Source organism: Lycium barbarum, chromosome 4, assembly GCF_019175385.1.
Source record: "Lycium barbarum isolate Lr01 chromosome 4, ASM1917538v2, whole genome shotgun sequence".
NCBI lineage: Eukaryota > Viridiplantae > Streptophyta > Magnoliopsida > Solanales > Solanaceae > Lycium > Lycium barbarum.
The window spans coordinates 41703402-41726723 of NC_083340.1; the positions used below are offsets into that span (position 1 = coordinate 41703402).

A 23322-nucleotide genomic window follows, 5' to 3' on the forward strand; every position below is an offset into this window, starting at 1 on the left:
GTTGCCACACTGGAAAAATGAGATTAATGGTCAACCAGGCTCCGCAGAACAAAATCCCTCTCTTCCAGCTTACTGAACAAGTTTTCTTCTCTCAACTTCTCTCAAAATTCTTCTATTGGTGATGAATAAAGGGTAAACATGACGAATTTGTAATACACCAGTTTACGCAATCATTCTTTTCCAAGGCATTACTGGCAGGAGATATCTTTTTTTTGAGATAGGCAAAAGATATCTAATTAGAAACAAATTATTATCTCTAAATTGATTTCAGTGCTTATTAGCAGCTCCCAAGTCCTCCTAACTTAGCAGTAGAGCTACTAGACAAAAGATAACAAGATGCAAGAAGTTCTAAGTCATCTTTTGTCAAGAACTACTCTCAGAGAATAGAAATGATTTTCTTGTCACAGGTGGACCCATGAATGTCAAGAAAGCCAGAGCAGGCATAATTCTGTTCTGATTTATGTTGCTCTCTGCTATATCCAATAGATTTAGCTATTAGACGTTCATCTATCTACACTTATAACACACCGAGTAGAAAACATTGCAACTCCGTGCCTTTTTATCTTTCTTTTACACTGCTTCCACCACCCCAGAGCTCAGGTCTTCTTCCTCCCTTGAACTTTAATATGGGAATTCACTTGACCGCATCTTTGGATGCGACGACCAAAAATACAAAGATACAGTAATGTAAATTGAACTTTCGAAAAAGAAGTAACATACTCTGCAGATAACTGGAAAAGATTGATGAAAGACAACTTTATGTGATTTTGCAAGTCAGGAACAGCATCAGCTGCAATTCTTGAAACTTTGTAACTTATCAGCATGAAGAATGGAGAACAGTTATTTTTGGACTGACCACACTAATACCTAAAAGAGGTCAGTGAAGTAGTCAAATTACACTTATTAGATTTGATAGAACAGTGTAGTGGAGCTCCTCCCTGAAAGAAGCCATTAGGGCAAGCAAAGATGACAAAGACTGATGACACGCCATAGATAAGGCATCTGAATTATATCCAAAATACCTGTTCAGGATAACACAATCCCATCAGCAGTCGATTTTAACTGTTTAATGCAAATAATGTTAGCAAAAATGCAGTAATTACCGTATTTGTCATTTGTTGACAACCATTTGCTCTCTATAGCATGTCTGAGTCTAGCTGATAGCTCATCATCATATTTAACTCGATAAAAATCTGTCTGGTCCATGTGAGCCTAATTAGTCCTTTACATCAAGGGCTTCTGACTTTCCTTGCATTAAGAAGCTTCATAAGAGCCCCACAACAGACTGTTAACGGAATGAGACCACTCAGTAAAAATTGTGTCTGTTGCATAGAAACACAAGTATTATCAGGCCGGAAAGGAGTCTTAAAGAGCTCATAGTATGGAAATTATTGAGTGGGAGAGAAACTGAACACACAGGTTAGAAACAAGATAACCTGCTCACACTCCAGCTTTTGGTCTTTAATCTTGACAGAGACAACTGGGTAACCCATTTGCTTTGTCCAGGAGTTCATCAACTTGTTCACAGGTTCACCAGACTCCTCCTGAAGGACAGACCATAAGTCCTCTGTCTTCGCATTTGAGCAGGCATATCTTTTTATGTATGAAGCAAGTGCCCTCTGGTTTGATGAAATATTACAAGAGACAAATTCATTAGTCCATACAAGCAAGCAACAGCTACACGATATTCTGGAAAGAAAATGTAGAACATATATTTATGATGGGTGGTCAAAGAGTAGCGTGGTTTCTCTTTTGACAAATTAATGGCTGCTGCTTTAAGAATGATGGTCACTGGCAGTATTCGTTCAATCATCATGATGTCCATTAAATTTTCAGTAACTAAGATAAACCATTTTATCAAGTTCAAGAATATAGAAAAGAGAAAGGACTATTTTCTTACTAGGCAATTAATATTGGAAGATATGAGTATCCTTTCATCACAAAATATAGACTAATGCGATTTCATTACAAAAATAACAGCTAACCCTCACAGTAAGGTCACAACCATTCTGAGAAGGCCTTATATAGAATACTTCCTCTGTTCCATTTTATGTGACACATTGTCCTCCCAAAAAGAATGACATCATACTCTTTTTGGAAATTATTTAATCTTATCATCCCCATTTAACCCCTTGGCATAAAAGTTCATCCGTTTATATAGAGGGAGAGAGAAAATGAAAAAAGATGTGGAACTCTCACCGGGATAAATTTGGTACTTCACGCACACACATTATATACATATATGTGTGTGTGTGTATTTGGCTTACATGTCAAAGGTCTTCTTTATTTTTTAAATTACGTCCCTAGTCAAACACCTTCTCATAAAATGGGACGGAGTAATAATTAAGGGCGAGCGAAGTTTTAGTGTAACTCAGTAGAGAAGTCTGTCAAAATTTTCTACTAACAATACTTTGCAAGCCTCACTAGTAAGGAAAGATAACATATTAAAAAAGGTCGTCGCACTGAATGGTATAGTTCTTCTTCTAATTCCACAATCCCACTTTCCATCTCCAACTTCTGACACACAAGTGTTTGTCAGGTAACTGTATATCTTTTTTTTTTTATCAGACCAGGTAACTAGTATATGTCAATAATAGCACAACAGATGGAAGGAGAGAAATAAAGCAAAAAGGGTTGAAATGAAGATAATGGAAAAGAATGTTAATATAGTAAACAATGGAAATGCAAACCTGGAAACTTTCAGGTCCAAGATAGCTCTGTAACATCCGGATGACAGATGCACCTTTTCTATAACTAGTTGCATCAAAAAATTCATCAATTTCTCCGGCATGATTGATGTCAACCTGGTAAGACAAAATAAGATTTGTATAAACTCTAAAGGTAGCACAACTAAAGATGTCAAAAATTGGAGAATAAACAAAAAATTGCATCTTGCATTTAGCACAATACAAGAACCAGATCAGAAGTTGCTTCACACCTCAATGGGGTGGGATTCTGCAAGCCCATCTAGACGAAGTCCCTCAGTGGCCTCTTCAAGAAACTGAGTCCAGATCTTCCATTCTGGGAACAAGCTATCAGTCGCCAAATAACTCACCTGAATGCCAACCAAAGAATTAGAATGAACAGCTTTGCGACCCAGTCAATGAACAAAAGCATATACTTCTAATAAAAGCAGCATACCCATGTTGCAAGCCATAGATGTGTCCACCATTCCATTGTTACAAGATTGCCAAACCACTGATGAGCAAGCTCATGAGCCACCACAGTCGCAACCTGAAGAAAACCCAAATTTTATTCAACAGGTGCAAGATAGAAATAAGTCAGTTTAATACCACATAGCATAAGCAGCCAACCAAGTTCCAACAAATATATATTACCCCCTGCTTGTTAGCAGCGGCAGAATGCTTATCATCATAAAGCAATGCTGTTTCTCGGTATGTAACTAGACCATAATTTTCCATCGCGCCCGCAGCAAAATCAGGAATGGCAATCATGTCCAATTTGGGTGGTGAATATGGTGCACCAAAGTACCTGCAAGTATTTTAGTCCGCAAATTAGAATATATTTTCAAGCAGTTGTCTAGAACCCGCACCTACCCACCCTCGCCAAACCAAAACAGAAACTTAAACTGGAATAACGGTACATTATCAATACAAATATTTAGAAACTAAGGCTTCCATGATCCCTCTTCTTCATTAGTTCCTTTTTCCATAAATAACAGGACAAAACATATTTAGACAAAGTGAAGCATACTCTTTGAAGACGGGCAGCGTTTTGACAGCAATGTGTAATGCGAAGTTCCCTTGATTTTGTTAGCCTATGGGCTTAGTCAAGGCCCATAATGTAACAACTGTATCTTACTAATTATTATTAGCTGATATGTAGCATTAATTACGTAGCATAATTGTCGGCTTAATTAGCTAGGGTTAAGTAAATATACGTGTATATATGTACCACCTATTCTATGGTGAATGATATTCAGAAAGCCTCAAATACAGATTACCTTACAATTCTTTCATGGTATCAGAAGTCTAGGGTGTCTCTTCTTGTTCTTGTTTTTCTCTCGATCAGTTTCCTGCCCCTGTTTCTAGACCTTGCTTCTGCGCTCTGTGTTCCTTTTTTTTCCCTCTTGATTCAGTAGCTCCTGCTCCTGGTTATTATTTTCATTGATCTTGTTCGTGATGCAATCAAAGCTCTCCTCATCGTTTGAGTTGGTGAGGATCAAGCTCATCGGTAAGAACTTTTCCGGCTGGGAGTTTCACTTTAGGGTGTTTATCCAAGGGAAAGGTCTCTTTGGATTTCTCGACGGTTCATCCAAAATGCCTGCTGATGCAACAAATAAGGAGACCTGGATTGCATCCAACTCTAAGGTGCTTGGATGGATGGTAAGTTTTGTGTCCGACGACATTGTTGTAGGGTTTCGCATGTATTAAGACAGTGGCTGAGATGTGGTCTTATGTGCATCGGCTTCATCGTCAATGAAGCCTGGTGAGGACCTTTGAACTGGAACGAAACCTTGCTGCCTATGAGAAAGGCGACAGGGACGTTGGCAGCTACTACGCTGGATTCATGGCGTTGTGGTTGGAGCAAGATCACGCTGTCCTTTCTACTCTTTCTGTCGCGGCATTGAAGGAGATACGTGGTGAACGACAACAATCTAGGGTGGTCAGGTTTCTCATGATGTTAAGACCCGAATTCGATCATGTTCACTCTAACATCTTGAATCAAGAAGCTCTACCAGATATAGACACAGTAGTGGTTGCTGTCTTGCAAGAAGAAGTTCAGCTTTCGTCTTCGCTGGTGTTGTCTGCAGCTCCTCCGACGACTGCTCTTGCTGCTGGATCAAATTACTGGCCTACTTCACGCGCTGTTTCATCTGGTACACAAATCTAGTGTTATGGGTGCCATGGCTTTGGCCATATTGCAGCCCAGTGCCCTAAGAAACAATTAGGGCTAACAGCGTATTGCAACTATTATCGTGAATTGGGTCATGTGCTGGTTGATTGCCCAACTCGATCCGCTAGGCGATTCCCAACCCGACACAAAGCTTTGGAGACAGAGGTGGTTAAGCAACCAGCTGCTACTCCCCCTTCTTTTGATATAGCTTGCATGACTGAACTTGTGGAAAAATCCGTAGCCCGCATCCTTTCGGCATCTGCACAAGGTAAAAATAATTTGGTTATGCCTTCTAAATCTTGGCATATAGATAGCGGTGTTGGTAATCATATGGCGGGTGATGCTTCACAATTATTGGATATTTCTCCATTACAATCGCCTACTGAGATTGTTATTGCTAATGTCATATTTACCTGCGTCTAGTTCTGGTTCAGTTGCTTCACTTTCATATGTCCTCTTTGTTCCGAATTTGACAACCAATCTTGTTTCGGTTGGTCCGTTAGTAGATCAAAATTGTATTGTTCTATTCTCACGGTCTGGTTGTATTGTTCAGAATGTGACAACGAGATAGATCATAGCAAGGGGACGTAAGGTGCGACGCTTGTTTTTCCTCAGATCGGTTAGTAATCAAAGGTTTACATGTTTTCTTTCGGCTTCGGTGGATGAAGTTTCTCGTTCGAATAAATTGGTTTCGCTGTAGCATAATAGGTTGGGTCATCCTCATTCTCACCGCCTAGCTTCTATGCACAAGTCTTATTCGTTGCCGGATAAACAAGCTCTTACTGATGTTTCTAGTTTGCTGTGTAAAAGTTGTGCCTCTTCCAAAAGTCACAAGCTATCTTTTCCTACTAGTAGTACTACAGATGTTGCACCTTTTGATTTAGTTCATAGCGATGTATGGGGACCTTCCCCTATATTATCAAGATTTGGTTTTAAGTATTTTCTTTTGCTTATTGATCACGCTTCACGTTTTACATGGGTTTTCTTTGTTAGAAACAAGAGCAAAGTTCCTATGATTATTATGAATTTTATTTCATTTATTCATACGCAATTTGAAAAGTCAGTTAAGATCTTTCGATCAGATTCGAGTGGAGAATTTACTTCCACAGTCTTGCTCAATTGTTTTAAAAATAAAGGAATTTTGGCTTAACGGTCTTGCCCGCATATATACACCAGAACAGAATGGGGTTATGGAACATAAGAATAGACATATTTTGGAAACCACGTTAGCTCTGTTGGATACTTCTTCTTGTCCTTCTCGGTTTCGGTTGAGGTGGTTCAAACAGCAGTTTATTTGATTAATAGACAACTGTCTCCTGTTACTAAGAATGTTTCTCCCTATCGACATATATATGGCACTGATCCCGATCTTTTGAGGTTGAAGGTGTTTGGTTGTGCCTGCTATGTATTGCTATCACCGCATGAGCGAAATAAGTTATCAAGTAAGGCAGTTCAGTGTGTATTTCTTGGGTATAATGACATACAACAAGGCTACTTATGTTATGATCAAACTCCTCATTTGCTACGAGTGTCCCGCCATGTCATATTTTTTGAAACTATATTTCCCTTCCATAATCTAAAGAGGTATACTAATGACAAGTTTGTTATATGGTGGACGATGAAGTTGCTGGTCCTAATGATCCTCAACCAGTTGCCTTTGTCAATGAACATAATAATAATTCAAGCTCTTCACACTCGCTTGGACAGGCCTCGTCAGAGCTAAGTTCTTCTTCCGTTGACTCTTCATCCGAAGCCTTGACTAGTCCCCCACCTAGACGGTCTTCTCAAACCTCTGTCATACCCCATTTTAACCGGGTTAAAGTAGAGTACAACATATTGGTGATTCCTATTTTTTGTTTATTTGTTTTAAGGAGTCGCCACCTAATTATTTATGGTGAATTAGGACGCCTAAAGTTTATTAAAGTTATTTTCTAAAGTTAGCTCTGTTTAAGGTCTGCGAAACTTAAGATTCTAGGTAAGGGTTCAATTAGTCTAAAGGGAAGGTATTAGGCATCCTTTAAGACCCATTAACAATGGTTAACCGACCGGACTTATGTTATTTAATTAAGGCTAAATGTAGATGTAAATATTTAAATATTTAAAAAAAAAATACCTTGTAAGTATTGCTAAAGTTATTTAAAGTGAAACTTGTAGAAAATAATAGTTGCATAAAAGAGTTTAGTTACAAATGAACTAAAAGAAACAGAATGTGTAATGTTTATATGTTTTGGAGAAAATGACTAACAAATTTAAAAGAATTATTTAATAAAGTTTTATAGAAAGACTATTAGTTCAGCGTATATTGTGCGAAGATTGTTTTAAACAAATATGTATTTCAAGTGTTGGACAGGAACTAAAGTGAAAAAGTTATCCGTTGAAACTAATTTGCTTTTTATTTCTTAGAATAAACTAACGTTAGTGTAAGATTTGTGACGTTTTAAACTTCTACAATAGTAGGCATAAATTATGATTCCCTTAGCCAAAAGATGCAGTCATGCTATTTTGAAAATCAATTACTCAAATAAATGTTATAGATACTATAAATAGTTTTAAAAATAGAAGTGAATGTAATTTGTGGAATTAACTACCCATTACTAAACTAAAACCCTTAATGTTATTAAAATTTATCTTAATTAACAAGCACAAATGTTAGTCATACAATACATGTTAAATGCATACAGAAATAAAAAATAAAGGGATAGATATAATGTAAATGGGCTTGGCCCATTTGGATTGTTGTGATCTGTTTGCAGCTGGGCTTCAGCCCAATAACAGTTTTTTATATGTGTTGCTGCTGTTGTCACGCCTATTGGGCTTCAGCCCAGATTGTTATTTCCCTGTTTGGCTGCGGATTGGCTGCTACTATATGGGGGCTGACTCGAGAGGAGTTGTGTTGGGCTTTTGCCCAACGCCAAGGAGCGGAAGGAGATGACGAGTCGCTTGGACTCGTATGCGAGATGTCATGCATAAAAACAAAGATAAAGATTAGTATGAAGTCAACAAACAAGGCTAGACATGCATAATATAAATTAAAGTGGGTACATCAATAACAGGCAGAATGTTGCAACGAAAAAAGAAAAATCAATCTGATACTTAACCACTATATTCTGTTCCATTTTAAGCATATATTCAGCACATACTAGCGGTCTAGAATCTTATGTATTGATCATATATTTGTCATTTCATACCTGAAGAGGATATAGCCGGATCAAGGCATAGTTTTTGTCATTATGATCTGTTTAGTTTCTTTTCAAGTTTTTTAACATATGGCCAGGTCATACTAACTTTATATCACTGGTAACAGATGGATAGCCAGGCAACTGAATAGATAAAACGAGTAATTTCTAGCTTAAGCTTAAAAGGCTTTCAAGAAGCTAAACACTGAAGAGTTTAAAGGTATAAGTGAAAAATAGGAAATGTAATTTTCTCACAACTACTTACAAAACAGGTGCAGAGAAAGAAAAAAAAAACACAGAAATACTTACAAACAGATTCAGGAAAAGACCAACAGCATGACTCGCTACATCCGAACATATTTTCACGAACAGTATGTCGGTTTCAAATATTTAAATGAAGAGTACAAATCCTTATTCTATCATGGAACAGCAGCTAATAGGGATGTAAACTAGACATGATTACCATACAACATTGAAGGGACATCTTTCCACATAAATCATGCAACCGATTTTGTACCAAATATAAAATACCAAATACGTGCTCTTTTAATGAACTGATGTATCAAAAGCTGGCTCACTCGGATCTGCGTAATATCTATGTTTCGACACCTAAATCTTCAAACCAGAAAAAACAGTTGATATTTTCATGATGCATATTAAGGCACGAACTATGAACTAGGAAAGGAAACACTTCACGCTTACATATTCAGTCCTCAAACAGAGATTCTAAATGAAAGCAAATGTTTAAAGGCTTATAGTTTGGGGTCCTTAAATTATCCTTGAAAGATATTTAGCTAACTGAACTGATTAACTGATTGCGTAAAGTATCGGAGAGAAGAATGTGTTCTTAAGAAAACGAGTTTGAGGAAAATTTCAAAGTGTTTAAGCATGTTTCAAAACGACCTCTCAAGCTTATTGCCTTGCCAAACTAGTTTGTCCGATATACAGAGGTGAAATCATGTAAATACACTACCCATTTTTAAGTGAAGACGTACAAGTTAAGACCTGCTAATTGAATGCAAAGAGAGTTTATTCCCATCATTTTTATTATTAAACTAATGACCACATATGATTTCCAGAACTTGCTATTTTACTTTGACAAATACTTAGCTTAGTTGAAGCCAAAACCAGTCAAAGAGTCAAAACACACACACATATATCAAAATTTGAGGCATCAGCATTATTTAATAAGGACATTTAACGACCTGCTGAAGCATAATGCAGTACCTAGTCAGATTGACCCAGCTTAACAGAGTTTAACCCAAATTAACACTATTCTCTTATGACAAACTAAATCAAACGAGCATGCTGTTAATGTATTAACAATTACCAACAAGATTCATATTGGTGTGCCTAGTCATGAATAAGGAAAAATCGAAACTATCAATACTAGCAGCTAACCCCCACATATTAAAGCACACTCAACTACTGAACAAACACAGCCATTTAATTACACTAGTATATAAACACCCTTCACGGAGCCACAAACTGAAACTTAACACTACAATATGCTAAATCATATGGATAGTAAGCTAAGCTAACACATAATAACTAAGAAACAAAAAATGCTAAAATAAAGAAAGGAAAGGGAATCCACGGACCTTCTTCGGGTACAGTGAAATGGAGCGTCGAGGCCTCAAATCTACTCTCGATCTTCAAGTAACAAGCCGAAAGAGTAAAATGACTTAATTTTCAAATGAGTATTCCTAAGTATAGCGATTGAAACATGTAGAAATAATTAGGAATGGTTAAAGTGGCTGCCAAAGAATTGAAACAGAACAGAATTCTAACGAATTCTAGATTTAGAGTAGTAATCAAAGATATAAAATGTTGAATGTCGTCCCCCTTTCTGAAAAATGCTCGGTCCCCCTCAACGATTCGACTTTGACACATTTATAGGGTTTTTCTTGTATTAAAGTGAAAAGAGGATCATGGGAGAGAGACGAACGGCGTGGGAACAAGGAGAAGTGGAGATGGCAGAGACGTGGGGGACAGGAGTGAGTGGAGAGGAGCGGGGAACGTGGGATGGCAGAGAGAGGTTCAGCGAGAGAGAGAAGGTGAGGGGAAGAGTAGAGAGAGGGAAGGGAAAGGAAAGAAAGAGGGAGGCGGATAGGTTTAGGGATTAAAGAGTTTAGGGTTTTAATTTAGGTAGTGGGCCGGGTTGGGTATGGTATGGGCTGGACCGGGTGTTGTGGTCTGGGCTGATATAATGTGGGTAGCGTAGAATAATGGGCTGGTCGGATTTGGGCCATTTATTTGGCTGAAAGTGTTGATTTTTCCTCCTCTATTTAATTATTTCTTGGGCTTTTAATTTAATAACTAGTACAATATATACTATGTAAAAACAATAAAAATTTTACAAAGTGTTGTCTTGTAATTAATTTAACGATTCCAAACCCGAACATGAAATGATGACGATCATTTAAAATTTGTGTTAAATTAATGCTCGTAAATGTTGAAAAATAAAAGTAGCGAAAATAATAGTAGTGAAATAAAAATAGAACAGTGAAAATAAAGTATTTAGCTCGTTAGTAAATTTAGATGCCTGAGTGAATAAAATTAAGTAAAGGAGGGACAAAATTGGGTGTCAACAACCTCCACTGCTCTGGTTCGCTATGGCTATTCTCCGTATCGATATGGCAGTCTTACCCACATCTTGCTCTTCAATCATCCTTAGTTTCTACTCAAGTTCCAACTTCGTATGCTAAGGCCGCCTTAGACACCAATTGGCAGCAGGCCATGGCTGCCGAACTTGAAGCTTTAGAAGAGAATCACACCTAGAGTTTGGTTGATAAACCTCCTGGATGTACAGTGATCGGTAGTCGATGTGTGTACTCAGTTAAGCTTACTGTTGATGGGAAGATTGATCGGTATAAAGCACGGTTGGTTGCTCAAGGGTACAAGCAAGAATATCGCATTGATTATGAGGAGACATTAGCTCCGGTTGCAAAGATGACGACGGTACGTATTTTGTTAGCTCTGGCTGCTGCTCGCCCTTGGCATCTTCATCAGATGGATGTCAAGAATGCATTTCTTCATGGTGATTTAGACGAAATTATGTATCTCACCACCTCCGGGATATGCTATGTGTCACGACCCAACCCCGTAGGCCGTGACTGGCGCCCTACTTGGGCACCCTGACATACCTATCCATATTTGATCACACACAAATAGCATATACGGCCATAATTACTATATGCCGTCTCAAACTATATCAAACTGTTCAAACACATCTCAACGCAACCGTATGCGGATATATATGTATAGATGTCAAAAAGTCGGCAAGGCTATCAAATATGTCAAAAGCCGACAAGGCTGTCAAATGGCACAACGGCCCAAAACGCATATACAAATGCACGCCGACAAGGCTGCCACAACATATACAAAATGCACGCCGACGAGGCTGCCATAACGAATAGAGTCATGCAAACACATCCGTACAGACGTAGGCACACACACCCACAAATACGTCTACAGACCTCTAAACAGACAAACCGAATCATATGGCGGGACAGGGCCTCGCCGTGCCCCTAAACAAATACATATATACATAGCGAACGAATATATACCAAAATGTGTGCTCTGAAATGAGAAAAGCACTCCAAACAGCAGAAGAGGGTGTCCTAAATGGGTAGATCACCAAACTGTGCGTCTGTACCTGCGGGCATGAAACGCAGCCCCCCCGAAGAAAGGGGGTCAGTACGAAATATGTACTGAGTATGCAAAGCAGAATATACAGAAAGCAAATTTGAGACATAAACGAAATGGAAGTACCAAACATAAGTACCAATCCAACATATCAAAATGTTTACTTTCAAAATATAAGTCATGCATAAGGTACAGAAGAATATGGTCGCCCACCCGTCGATGGCGCCATAACACAGCATAACACCAGAAAGTTTCAAATCTCCGTATCCCCGTCACATATCATATCACAACATAACGCCATACACAGCATAACACCAAATATATGTGGAACCCGACCCTCGTTTGCGAGTAGCTCGGAGAACCATAAACACAGCATAACGTCGGAGTATATCAAAGCGCGCACGATAACAGAACCGGCCCGGGAACCGGTGAAAGATATAACAGAACGCACGAGCAGAGTCATGAGTAACCATATGCATAAAATCATTATCATAGACTCAAATATAAGTAAATGACCATACTTGAAATTCGAAATGATAATCATACCAAATTCTTTCAAAAGTTGTCCGAATTACATAAAGAAAAGTCGCGGGACCCACGGACGGGCATTGACCCGAATCGGGCCCGCCTATGAAAAATATACTCATTATATGCCATATAAACTTCTACAAAAATATTGAAGCAATCCGAGCCTTTCGGTGAAAGATATGGCGTTCACAAATTACGAAATTCTTTAAAGTGAAACCTTTTTATGCAAAGTTCGGAAAGCGATTATTTCAAAGACATAATGGTTCATATTTCATCAAATCATACATAAGAGTGCCAAGGAATATTTATAAGGCTCATAACATGCTCGGATTTTGAATCTTAGAAGTTTCCTCAAGGTTTATAATCTAGCCTATTGAAAACTAAGGCATGCCAAAAGAAAGAAGGGTTGCGCTTTACATACCTCGTACGCGCTCCAAGTTTGCCCAACTAAAATTAATCCCAACCTACGCCTCGGGCTCCCCAAGGCCTATGAATACGCCAACGAATATCAAACATTAGCCATAGGTACTTAAGTCATTTATTCCAACTAATTCTAAATTCTACAGAAAATTCGGCAGCACTTCCCCTGTAAATAGGCTAACCCGAGAATTTAACTCGCTCAAAATCAGCAACAACAACCACAATAACCAACCTAGCAACATCGATAATCAATTCGAAAGGCAAAATAACATTAATAGCTCTTTTTTACACCATACGACAACTTTCCAAATATTCAATTCAACGGTTTACCTCAAAGCCAACATCAACACTTATACATTCAAATACTAACCCAAACCCATACTAACAACATCCAAGAACATTCTAAACAATTCACATAATATTTCCAACAATCCACAATTTTTCCATCTATGGCCGAAAACAGCCCCCTAGCGTAGAGCAGCCCCCTTTTCACTTCTTATACCGTATTTCATGCAATCTTTTCAGCAAATTTAATGAAATACTGCAGCAGCTACACCACAACTACATCATCTATCCATATGCAAGTAAACCACATTATTATCATTATAATCCTTATAACAACCCACAACAAATTTAACTCCAACTCTAACCATTAAATTCCTTCATTCTCATCACATAATCCATGATAACAACAACAATAATCATATAAGCATAATCATACCCTTAATCCTTTCAATTCAGCAAGGATAACAACATGTCCATAAAACAACACAACTTTAAATTTAACCATTTAATTCCTCCATAATGCTACTAAAATCAATTCATCATTCTTACTCAAAACACCCCCCCTTACACGGCTCAATTTATAATTCAACATCAACATACATAACCCGTTTGTATTCAACACACATCTACCAAGCTATACAAGTCTAAACTACCTCCAAAACATGTAGAAAAGAATTAAATCTTACCTTAGAGACAAGCTCTAATTTTTCACCATGAAATGTCTTCAAGAAAGCCATGGCTACCATGAGCTCCATCTTTTTCCTCCTCTTAATCTTCAAATCTCTCCAATTAATTGTGTAGAAGGGGGTAAAAATGGGCTGGCCGTGAACAGTAGCGCCGCCATGAATAGTGCGCCGTGAACAGTAACGCCGCTCGTGAATAGTAGCTCCGCCGTGAACAGTGGCCGGAACAGTACCGCGATCTTCTCTCTCTCTCTCTCTAGGCTTGAGAGCCCCTCTCTCTAAGACCTAATTTGCAAGACTAATTTGTGGTATAAGTGATGACTTAGTCTTCCACTTATGCCTATATATTTTATCTTTACAAAGTGGACATGTGTCAATTTTTCATGACATGTGTCCATCTTTATTCAAGTCCAACCAAATCTCGCCACGTGTCGTAGGGCCCACTTTTCGATAATTAGATTAATTAATCACTAATCCCCACTTAATAATCTAATCATGGTAAATTAATCCCAACTTTCCATTAATATTTTTACACTAAGTAAAATTCATAAGCAATTCATTTTCTAATAGAGACCGGAAATTAAAGATTTCTGTTTCGTGCCCGAAAATGATCTCGTCTTTAACTTGAGTCGATTCTCTTGCGAATAACTCGACGTATAAATTACGGGGTATAACATCCTCCCCCCCTTTGGAACATTCGTCCTCGAATGTTAAACTTGTCCCATAGGGTCTTACAAAAATTTCGGGGGAATCTCTTTTATTGCTATCACATGTAGTCTCTTTCTTAGCATACCAATATTCTTGTACAACTTGTATAAAATATATCCAATCTTAGTCGTAGTCTTTCCTTCTCTTGGTTCATTCTGCTTTTCATATCTCATCCTCCTTTTATTTCTAGGAAAATTTTGGCAGAATTTCCTTTGTATTTCTTACTATCCCAAAACCTGCACGCAGAAAATACCAATAATGCCTCACAGGGCCAACATATATATATACATTATATCGTATCATAGCTGCACAGGGCTCCCAATTTCAAGTAAAAGTATACAGATGTCGAGACTTACCTTACATACATAACTCAAATGACACCGGTGGCATTTTCCTATTTATTGCCCTTTTCAATCTCCACTTTACATTTTTAATCATACTTCAAATAACTTCCCCAATACACCTCTTTCTCACCATTACTTACCTGTGTACTGTGTAGCTTCCCATATCATCAGTCACTGTCTTCTGTCGATACCGTTCTTCGGCTGAAATCAAGGGTTAGTAACAAAAAAAAGAATTCATTTCCTACGACTGGCTCTATCGCACGATCTAAGATCCAAAGAAAGGTAACATCCTAAATGTCCCGTAGCCTCATGTTTATAGATGTGGTGCACAACACACCGATAAACAAGACTCTACTAGACACGGTCTGTAGACATTCCGAGGACAAACCGCTCTGATACCACTTCTGTCACGACCCAACCCCGTAGGCCGTGACTGGCGCCCTACTTGGGCACCCTGACATACCTATCCATATTTGATCACACACAAATAGCATATACGGCCATAATTACTATATGCCGTCTCAAACTATATCAAACTGTTCAAACACATCTCAACGCAACCGTATGCGGATATATATGTATAGATGTCAAAAAGTCGGCAAGGCTATCAAATATGTCAAAAGCCGACAAGGCTGTCAAATGGCACAACGGCCCAAAACGCATATACAAATGCACGCCGACAAGGCTGCCACAACATATACAAAATGCACGCCGACGAGGCTGCCATAACGAATAGAGTCATGCAAACACATCCGTACAGAAGTAGGCACACACACCCACAAATACGTCTACAGACCTCTAAACAGACAAACCGAATCATATGGCGGGACAGGGCCTCGCCGTGCCCCTAAACAAATACATATATACATAGCGAACGAATATATACCAAAATGTGTGCTCTGAAATGAGAAAAGCACTCCAAACAGCAGAAGAGGGTGTCCTAAATGGGTAGATCACCAAACTGTGCGTCTGTACCTGCGGGCATGAAACGCAGCCCCCCCGAAGAAAGGGGGTCAGTACGAAATATGTACTGAGTATGCAAAGCAGAATATACAGAAAGCAAATTTGAGACATAAACGAAATGGAAGTACCAAACATAAGTACCGATCCAACATATCAAAATGTTTACTTTCAAAATATAAGTCATGCATAAGGTACAGAAGAATATGGTCGCCCACCCGTCGATGGCGCCATAACACAGCATAACACCAGAAAGTTTCAAATCTCCGTATCCCCGTCACATATCATATCACAACATAACGCCATACACAGCATAACACCAAATATATGTGGAACCCGACCCTCGTTTGCGAGTAGCTCGGAGAACCATAAACACAGCATAACTTCGGAGTATATCAAAGCGCGCACGATAACAGAACCGGCCCGGGAACCGGTGAAAGATATAACAGAACGCACGAGCAGAGTCATGAGTAACCATATGCATAAAATCATTATCATAGACTCAAATATAAGTAAATGACCATACTTGAAATTCGAAATGATAATCATACCAAATTCTTTCAAAAGTTGTCCGAATTACATAAAGAAAAGTCGCGGGACCCACGGACGGGCATTGACCCGAATCGGGCCCGCCTATGAAAAATATACTCATTATATGCCATATAAACTTCTACAAAAATATTGAAGCAATCCGAGCCTTTCGGTGAAAGATATGGCGTTCACAAATTACGAAATTCTTTAAAGTGAAACCTTTTTATGCAAAGTTCGGAAAGCGATTATTTCAAAGACATAATGGTTCATATTTCATCAAATCATACATAAGAGTGCCAAGGAATATTTATAAGGCTCATAACATGCTCGGATTTTGAATCTTAGAAGTTTCCTCAAGGTTTATAATCTAGCCTATTGAAAACTAAGGCATGCCAAAAGAAAGAAGGGTTGCGCTTTACATACCTCGTACGCGCTCCAAGTTTGCCCAACTAAAATTAATCCCAACCTACGCCTCGGGCTCCCCAAGGCCTATGAATACGCCAACGAATATCAAACATTAGCCATAGGTACTTAAGTCATTTATTCCAACTAATTCTAAATTCTACAGAAAATTCGGCAGCACTTCCCCTGTAAATAGGCTAACCCGAGAATTTAACTCGCTCAAAATCAGCAACAACAACCACAATAACCAACCTAGCAACATCGATAATCAATTCGAAAGGCAAAATAACATTAATAGCTCTTTTTTACACCATACGACAACTTTCCAAATATTCAATTCAACGGTTTACCTCAAAGCCAACATCAACACTTATACATTCAAATACTAACCCAAACCCATACTAACAACATCCAAGAACATTCTAAACAATTCACATAATATTTCCAACAATCCACAATTTTTCCATCTATGGCCGAAAACAGCCCCCTAGCGTAGAGCAGCCCCCTTTTCACTTCTTATACCGTATTTCATGCAATCTTTTCAGCAAATTTAATGAAATACTGCAGCAGCTACACCACAACTACATCATCTATCCATATGCAAGTAAACCACATTATTATCATTATAATCCTTATAACAACCCACAACAAATTTAACTCCAACTCTAACCATTAAATTCCTTCATTCTCATCACATAATCCATGATAACAACAACAATAATCATATAAGCATAATCATACCCTTAATCCTTTCAATTCAGCAAGGATAACAACATGTCCATAAAACAACACAACTTTAAATTTAACCATTTAATTCCTCCATAATGCTACTAAAATCAATTCATCATTCTTACTCAAAACACCCCCCCTTACACGGCTCAATTTATAATTCAACATCAACATACATAACCCGTTTGTATTCAACACACATCTACCAAGCTATACAAGTCTAAACTACCTCCAAAACATGTAGAAAAGAATTAAATCTTACCTTAGAGACAAGCTCTAATTTTTCACCATGAAATGTCTTCAAGAAAGCCATGGCTACCATGAGCTCCATCTTTTTCCTCCTCTTAATCTTCAAATCTCTCCAATTAATTGTGTAGAAGGGGGTAAAAATGGGCTGGCCGTGAACAGTAGCGCCGCCATGAATAGTGCGCCGTGAACAGTAACGCCGCTCGTGAATAGTAGCTCCGCCGTGAACAGCGGCCGGAACAGTACCGCGATCTTCTCTCTCTCTCTCTCTAGGCTTGAGAGCCCCTCTCTCTAAGACCTAATTTGCAAGACTAATTTGTGGTATAAGTGATGACTTAGTCTTCCACTTATGCCTATATATTTTATCTTTACAAAGTGGACATGTGTCAATTTTTCATGACATGTGTCCATCTTTATTCAAGTCCAACCAAATCTCGCCACGTGTCGTAGGGCCCACTTTTCGATAATTAGATTAATTAATCACTAATCCCCACTTAATAATCTAATCATGGTAAATTAATCCCAACTTTCCATTAATATTTTTACACTAAGTAAAATTCATAAGCAATTCATTTTCTAATAGAGACCGGAAATTAAAGATTTCTGTTTCGTGCCCGAAAATGATCTCGTCTTTAACTTGAGTCGATTCTCTTGCGAATAACTCGACGTATAAATTACGGGGTATAACACTATGCCTCATCCTGACCTTATTTGTCATCTTCAAAAATCTCTTTATAGCCTCAAACAAGCCCAACGGGCTTGGTTAGATAAGTTTGGATCTACAATATGTTCGATTGGCTTCTCTCAGAGTTCATCTGATTTGTCACTGTTCCTTCGCCATTCAATTACAGGTATTACTATACTTCTATTATATGTGTATGACATCATTATTATAGGATATGATATTGATGGTGTTGTTCGGGTGAAATCATTTCTTCATGTTTCATTTAAAATGAAGGATTTAGGTCCTCTCACATATTTTCTCGGTTTGGAGATAGGGTATACCCTTTCTGGTATTACCTTGGGTCAACAGAAGTATGCGTCCGAAGTAGTTGCTTTGTTTGGTTTGACTGATACAAAGGCGGTTCTTACGCCAATGGAGGTTAACACCAAGTATGGTAGAGATGATGGTGAGCGTTTTCCTGATCACACACTTTATAAGAGATTGGTAGGTTCACTTGTGTACTTGACTATGATTAGGCCAGATATCTCCTATGCGGTTCAAGTATTGAGTCAGTTCATTTCATGCCCTACCCATATTCATTATTCTGCTTTGCTTTGTGTGATTCGATATGTTCGGGGGACAGTCTCTCATAGCTTATTCTTTCCATTAGTTTCTACATGTCAGTTAGAGGGGTATTCTGACACTAACTGGGCTGGTTGTCCCGATTCTAGGCGATCGGTTACGGGATGGTGTATGTTTCTTGGCTCCTCCCTAGTTTCTTGGAAGTGTAAGAAGCAGACTCGCACATCCAAGTCGAGTACTGAAGCTGAATATTGCTCTATGTCAGCTCTAGTTCAGATATTGTTTGGCTTCATCGGATTCTATCTGAATTGGGGGTTCCCTTCACTGGTCCATCAGTATTGCATGCAGATAACACGAGTGTCATGACCCAACCCCGTAGGCCGTGACTAGCGCCCGAGCTGGGCACTCGTATACACACCTGTTAGCTATATGATCAGTCCACAACAAACATAATATGGAACTTATAACGACCAAAACATAGCCTCGGAACTGTCGCATAAATGTATATATATGTTCGGCCACCTGTCTCCTGAGGAGTCACAACTATTAACAGATAACACAGTACATAAGCCGACAAGGCTGTCATAACAAGTGGGAACGTCCCAACCATATATAAACGCAAACCGACAAGGCTGCTACCACAACATGACAATATATGCAAGCCGGCAAGGCTGCCACAACGATAGAATACGCATACTAATCATACACACAACTGATCACATCTGGATACAACCCACATACATGTCTACAGACCTCTAAGAGTGTCAACAGTGAAATAGGACGGGACAGGGCCCCGTCGTACCCTTAGACAACATATACATAGATATATCAAAAGGATCTATACCAAAATCTGGGCTCCGGAACAACGGAGCTCTCCAAGATAGCAGAAGGGAAGTCCTAAGCTGGCGGCTCACCAAAGCGAGTATCTATACCTGCGGGCATAAAACGCAGCCCCCGAGGAAAGGGGGTCAGTACGGAATATGTACTGAGCATGTAAAGCGGGAAATACAGTAAATGGAGCATATCTGAAATAAGGAGTACAGGAAACAAGTACAATGTTCAGAATACCAAAACACTTGCCTTTGAAACATAATCATGCTTGTCAATATCATGTATCATATAGATATATACCGTACTCGGCCCTCTAGTGAGGGACTCGGTGAATAAAGTCATCATATGCCCTCCTGGCCGCCATAACATGTCATTATATCATCATATCATCATCTCATCATCTCATCATATCATCATATATATACCGTACCCGGCCCTCTAGTGAGGGACTCGGTGAACAATGCAGTGAAACTGTGCACGATAACATACCTGGCCCGGGACTTGGTGAAAGATATATTGAGGCATGCACGAGCAGAGTAGTGAGAAACCATATGCAATTTTAAACATTATCAAGACTCAATGGAATAATCAAAACAAACTATCATTTGCAAATTCAAATAATAATCATATCAAGTACCTTCGGATGTCCCTGTGGATTTTTATCAAAATGGAGCTTTGAAATCATATGTACATATCAAAATAATAATAAATCAAATTCTGAGAATCAAGAACATTAGCCATCCTAGTGGCTCTAAGAATAGGAACTTCTTTGGAACCATATACATATCGTCTATTCGTTTTGTAAGGATCATGCCAAAAAAAGAAAGAAGTGTTAACTTTACATACCTTTGGCGTTTATTCGTAACACAACACGTATACGCTGCCCAAAGTTTCAACCTATATTAAGACGTCAAGAATTATGGTTAAGTTACGGGGAGATTCAAAACGTTTCCCAACGTTAGCAACTCCTTTCTAGACAATTTAGACGACGGTTTCCTTACATCCCAAACTAATTACCTACTAGTCAAGCTAACGCCAATAATTATACGTTTAAGTACTATATCGAGGCTATTCAAGACAAGATGCAAGAATCACTCCGAACAGCCCGCACAACATTCCAAACAGTCCACGCAATATTCCAAACAGCCAACGTTCACAATATTCAATAACGATTCACATACGACTACTACGTCTTCAAGTTATTCCTAATAGTCCGTAACCTTAACGTTTTCATGTAACCAACTTTAGAACAGCCCAACCAGCATACAACACAATGCATAATATTAATTATCATCAATCTTCCAAGCACAATAAGAACAACAACGACACATCCAAAACAGCCCCTAACTTTCACACAAAAGATGCTCGGAATTCTTGCAAACGCTTACGAACATACTAAGCAAACCACATACGATTCTTACACATTATTTCATATCTTCTTTTCATATAATTTCAGTGAGATACGACCAGCAGCCACACGACAACTACATCATCAATTCATACGCAAATAAGCTACATTATCATCACTACAATCCTTACAACAACCCACAAACAATTTTAGCTCCAACTCTAACCATTAAATACCTTCATTTCCATCATAAAATTCATGACAACAAAAATCAAAATACCAAGTAAAATTAGTTCACCACCTTCTACACAAAACAGTCCCTACACGGCTTCAACCATGCTTCAACATCAACACACATAATTTCATAGATTCAATTTATATTCATATCAACACAATTTCACCTTTAACTTTCTAATTCTTTTCATTCTTTTAATATGTAATTTATGGTAGCAACAACCATAATTACTAAATAAAATCAGTCCACCCATTTCAACTAAAACAGTCCCTACGGCCACATTAGCATTCCAACACCGACATTCATGATTTTATACATGCAATTCATGTTCACCAAGTTACAACCATACTTCAACATCAACACATATAATTCCATGGCTATTATCATGCTCCAACATCAACACACCTAATTGCATGGATTCAATTTACATGTGCACATTTACAACACGTCCAAATCCTTACTAAAAACGTGTAAAAAGATGATCAATTCTTACCTTAACAATCTAACTTCTCAACTTGGCTAGAATTTGATGACTTGAACTAATACTTGTTCTTGTTGCTCCAATGGCTACTCCACGTTGCTATGCACCTTCCTAAGGGTTGAAACACCTTGGAAAATATTTTTTTGAATCAAAATGGAGAGCTCAAATCTGGCTGTGAGCTTATAAGAGCTTGCATGGCATGTTTATGGTTTCTCCTTCACTTGAAACATAATGGTGAATGTGTAGAACACTTTAGGGACTTAATGGTAGGAAAAAAATAGAAGGGCTGGCCGTGCTTGGTGGTGGAACTGCCATGGCTGGCCGTGGCTCTCTCTCCCCTTCACTTGGTGAAAATGAGAGCCTCTCTCTCTAAGTTCACTTTGTGGGGTTGGGAAATGAGTTGTGGCTGAAGCATGGTCAACAAAGTAGACCATTTTGCTGCTCAAGATAGTCTTACACGTTCCCCCAACTAAAGCATGGGCAAAAATCTGATTTGGTCATGTGACAGTGGGGCCCACACGGCCACTAGTGCATAATTAGTGAATATTTAAGTCTTAATCCCCACTTAATAATCCAATCATGGTTAATTAATCCCTAATCTCCATTAATATGTTTACATTGAGTAAAATTTATAAACAAATTTATGTTCTAATAAAAATTGAAAAATTAAGGATATCTATTCCGTGTCCGGGAAGGGTTCCGTCTTTAACTCACGTCGATTCTTTTATGAATAACTCGACGTATAAAATACGGGGTATAACAACGAGTGCTATCCAGATCGCCAACAATCATGTTCATCATGAGAACACGAAGCATATCGATGTAGCTGTCACAATATCAGGGAGCTTGTTGGCGATAAGACTCTCACCATTCGGCATGTTTCTTCTCACGATCAACTTAGCTGATCTTTTCACCAAAGCCATGACACATTTACGACATCAGTTTCTTCTCTCCAAATTGCTGATTTGTGATACTCCGTATCAATTTGAGAGGGGATGTTAACCTATAGGCTTAGTCGAGGCCCATATTGTAACAACTATATCTTACTAATTATTATTAGCTGATATGTAGCATTAATTACGTAGCATAATTGTAGGCTTAATTAGCTAGGGTTAAGTAAATATACATGTATATATGTACCACCTATTCTATGGTGAATTATATTCAGAAAGCCTCAAATACAGATTACCGTACAATTCTATCAGATTTACCTTTCCTACCTGACAGTATACTCGAACAGGAATTCCTGCACAAAGTGATGTTAATTTACTAACAGGAAATGGTCATAGACATATTCACTAATACCAGAATATGTACCATCAGATGTATGATCCTCAACATAGTCGAACAAGCCAACCACAAATGCCACCAAGTACGTAGACATGATTGGAGACTCTTGATAATGAACTGTTTTAAGATTCCCCGTCACTTTTTCTTCTTCAACTGGCATGATAGAGAGAGCTACCAATTTCGATGGTACTTCAAGTGTAATATTAAAGGTGGCCTGGATTATTCGTATCAAGTAAGACGAAGGAAAAATAAAACCTGATTCCTAACAAAACTAGAAGAACTAAATTTTGTAAGGAACAAATAAAATACTTAACAAAGATTAAAAAAAAAAAAGTTATTAGATCACGTTCATGTGTGTTTTGTCGCACCGATAG

The 23322-nt window shown here is 38.4% G+C and overlaps 1 protein-coding gene and 2 long non-coding RNA genes across 3 annotated transcripts; 1 reads left to right on the plus strand and 2 right to left on the minus strand.

The window, feature by feature from the left end:
* Positions 1 to 11601: 11601 nt before the first annotated feature.
* Positions 11602 to 13729, minus strand: LOC132635945 (uncharacterized). The gene is made up of 3 exons (XR_009580864.1): positions 13601 to 13729; positions 12631 to 12696; positions 11602 to 11691 (listed from the first exon to the last, which is right to left on the minus strand). It is a non-coding gene; the product is annotated as an uncharacterized LOC132635945 (long non-coding RNA).
* A 1288-nt stretch (positions 13730 to 15017) lies between these two features.
* Positions 15018 to 17662, minus strand: LOC132635944 (uncharacterized). The gene is made up of 3 exons (XR_009580863.1): positions 17534 to 17662; positions 16564 to 16629; positions 15018 to 15624 (listed from the first exon to the last, which is right to left on the minus strand). It is a non-coding gene; the product is annotated as an uncharacterized LOC132635944 (long non-coding RNA).
* Positions 17663 to 18208: 546 nt separating this feature from the next.
* Positions 18209 to 19129, plus strand: LOC132637439 (uncharacterized mitochondrial protein AtMg00810-like). The gene is made up of 3 exons (XM_060354528.1): positions 18209 to 18368; positions 18414 to 18742; positions 18866 to 19129. The coding sequence occupies exons 1-3, from the start codon at positions 18209 to 18211 to the stop codon at positions 19127 to 19129; spliced, it is 753 nt and encodes a 250-aa protein (XP_060210511.1).
* The last annotated feature ends 4193 nt before the right edge of the window (positions 19130 to 23322 follow it).

What these genes read in the sequence shown, in the direction of transcription:
- LOC132637439 (XM_060354528.1), top strand. Translation starts at nt 18,209, where the DNA reads ATGCCTCATCCTGACCTTATTTGTCATCTTCAAAAATCTCTTTATAGC. An exon ending in CCTTCGCCATTCAATTACAG is followed by an intron (nt 18,369 to 18,413) that starts GTATTACTATAC and finishes TCATTATTATAG; the next exon opens with GATATGATATTGATGGTGTT. An exon ending in ATATCTCCTATGCGGTTCAA is followed by an intron (nt 18,743 to 18,865) that starts GTATTGAGTCAG and finishes TCTACATGTCAG; the next exon opens with TTAGAGGGGTATTCTGACAC.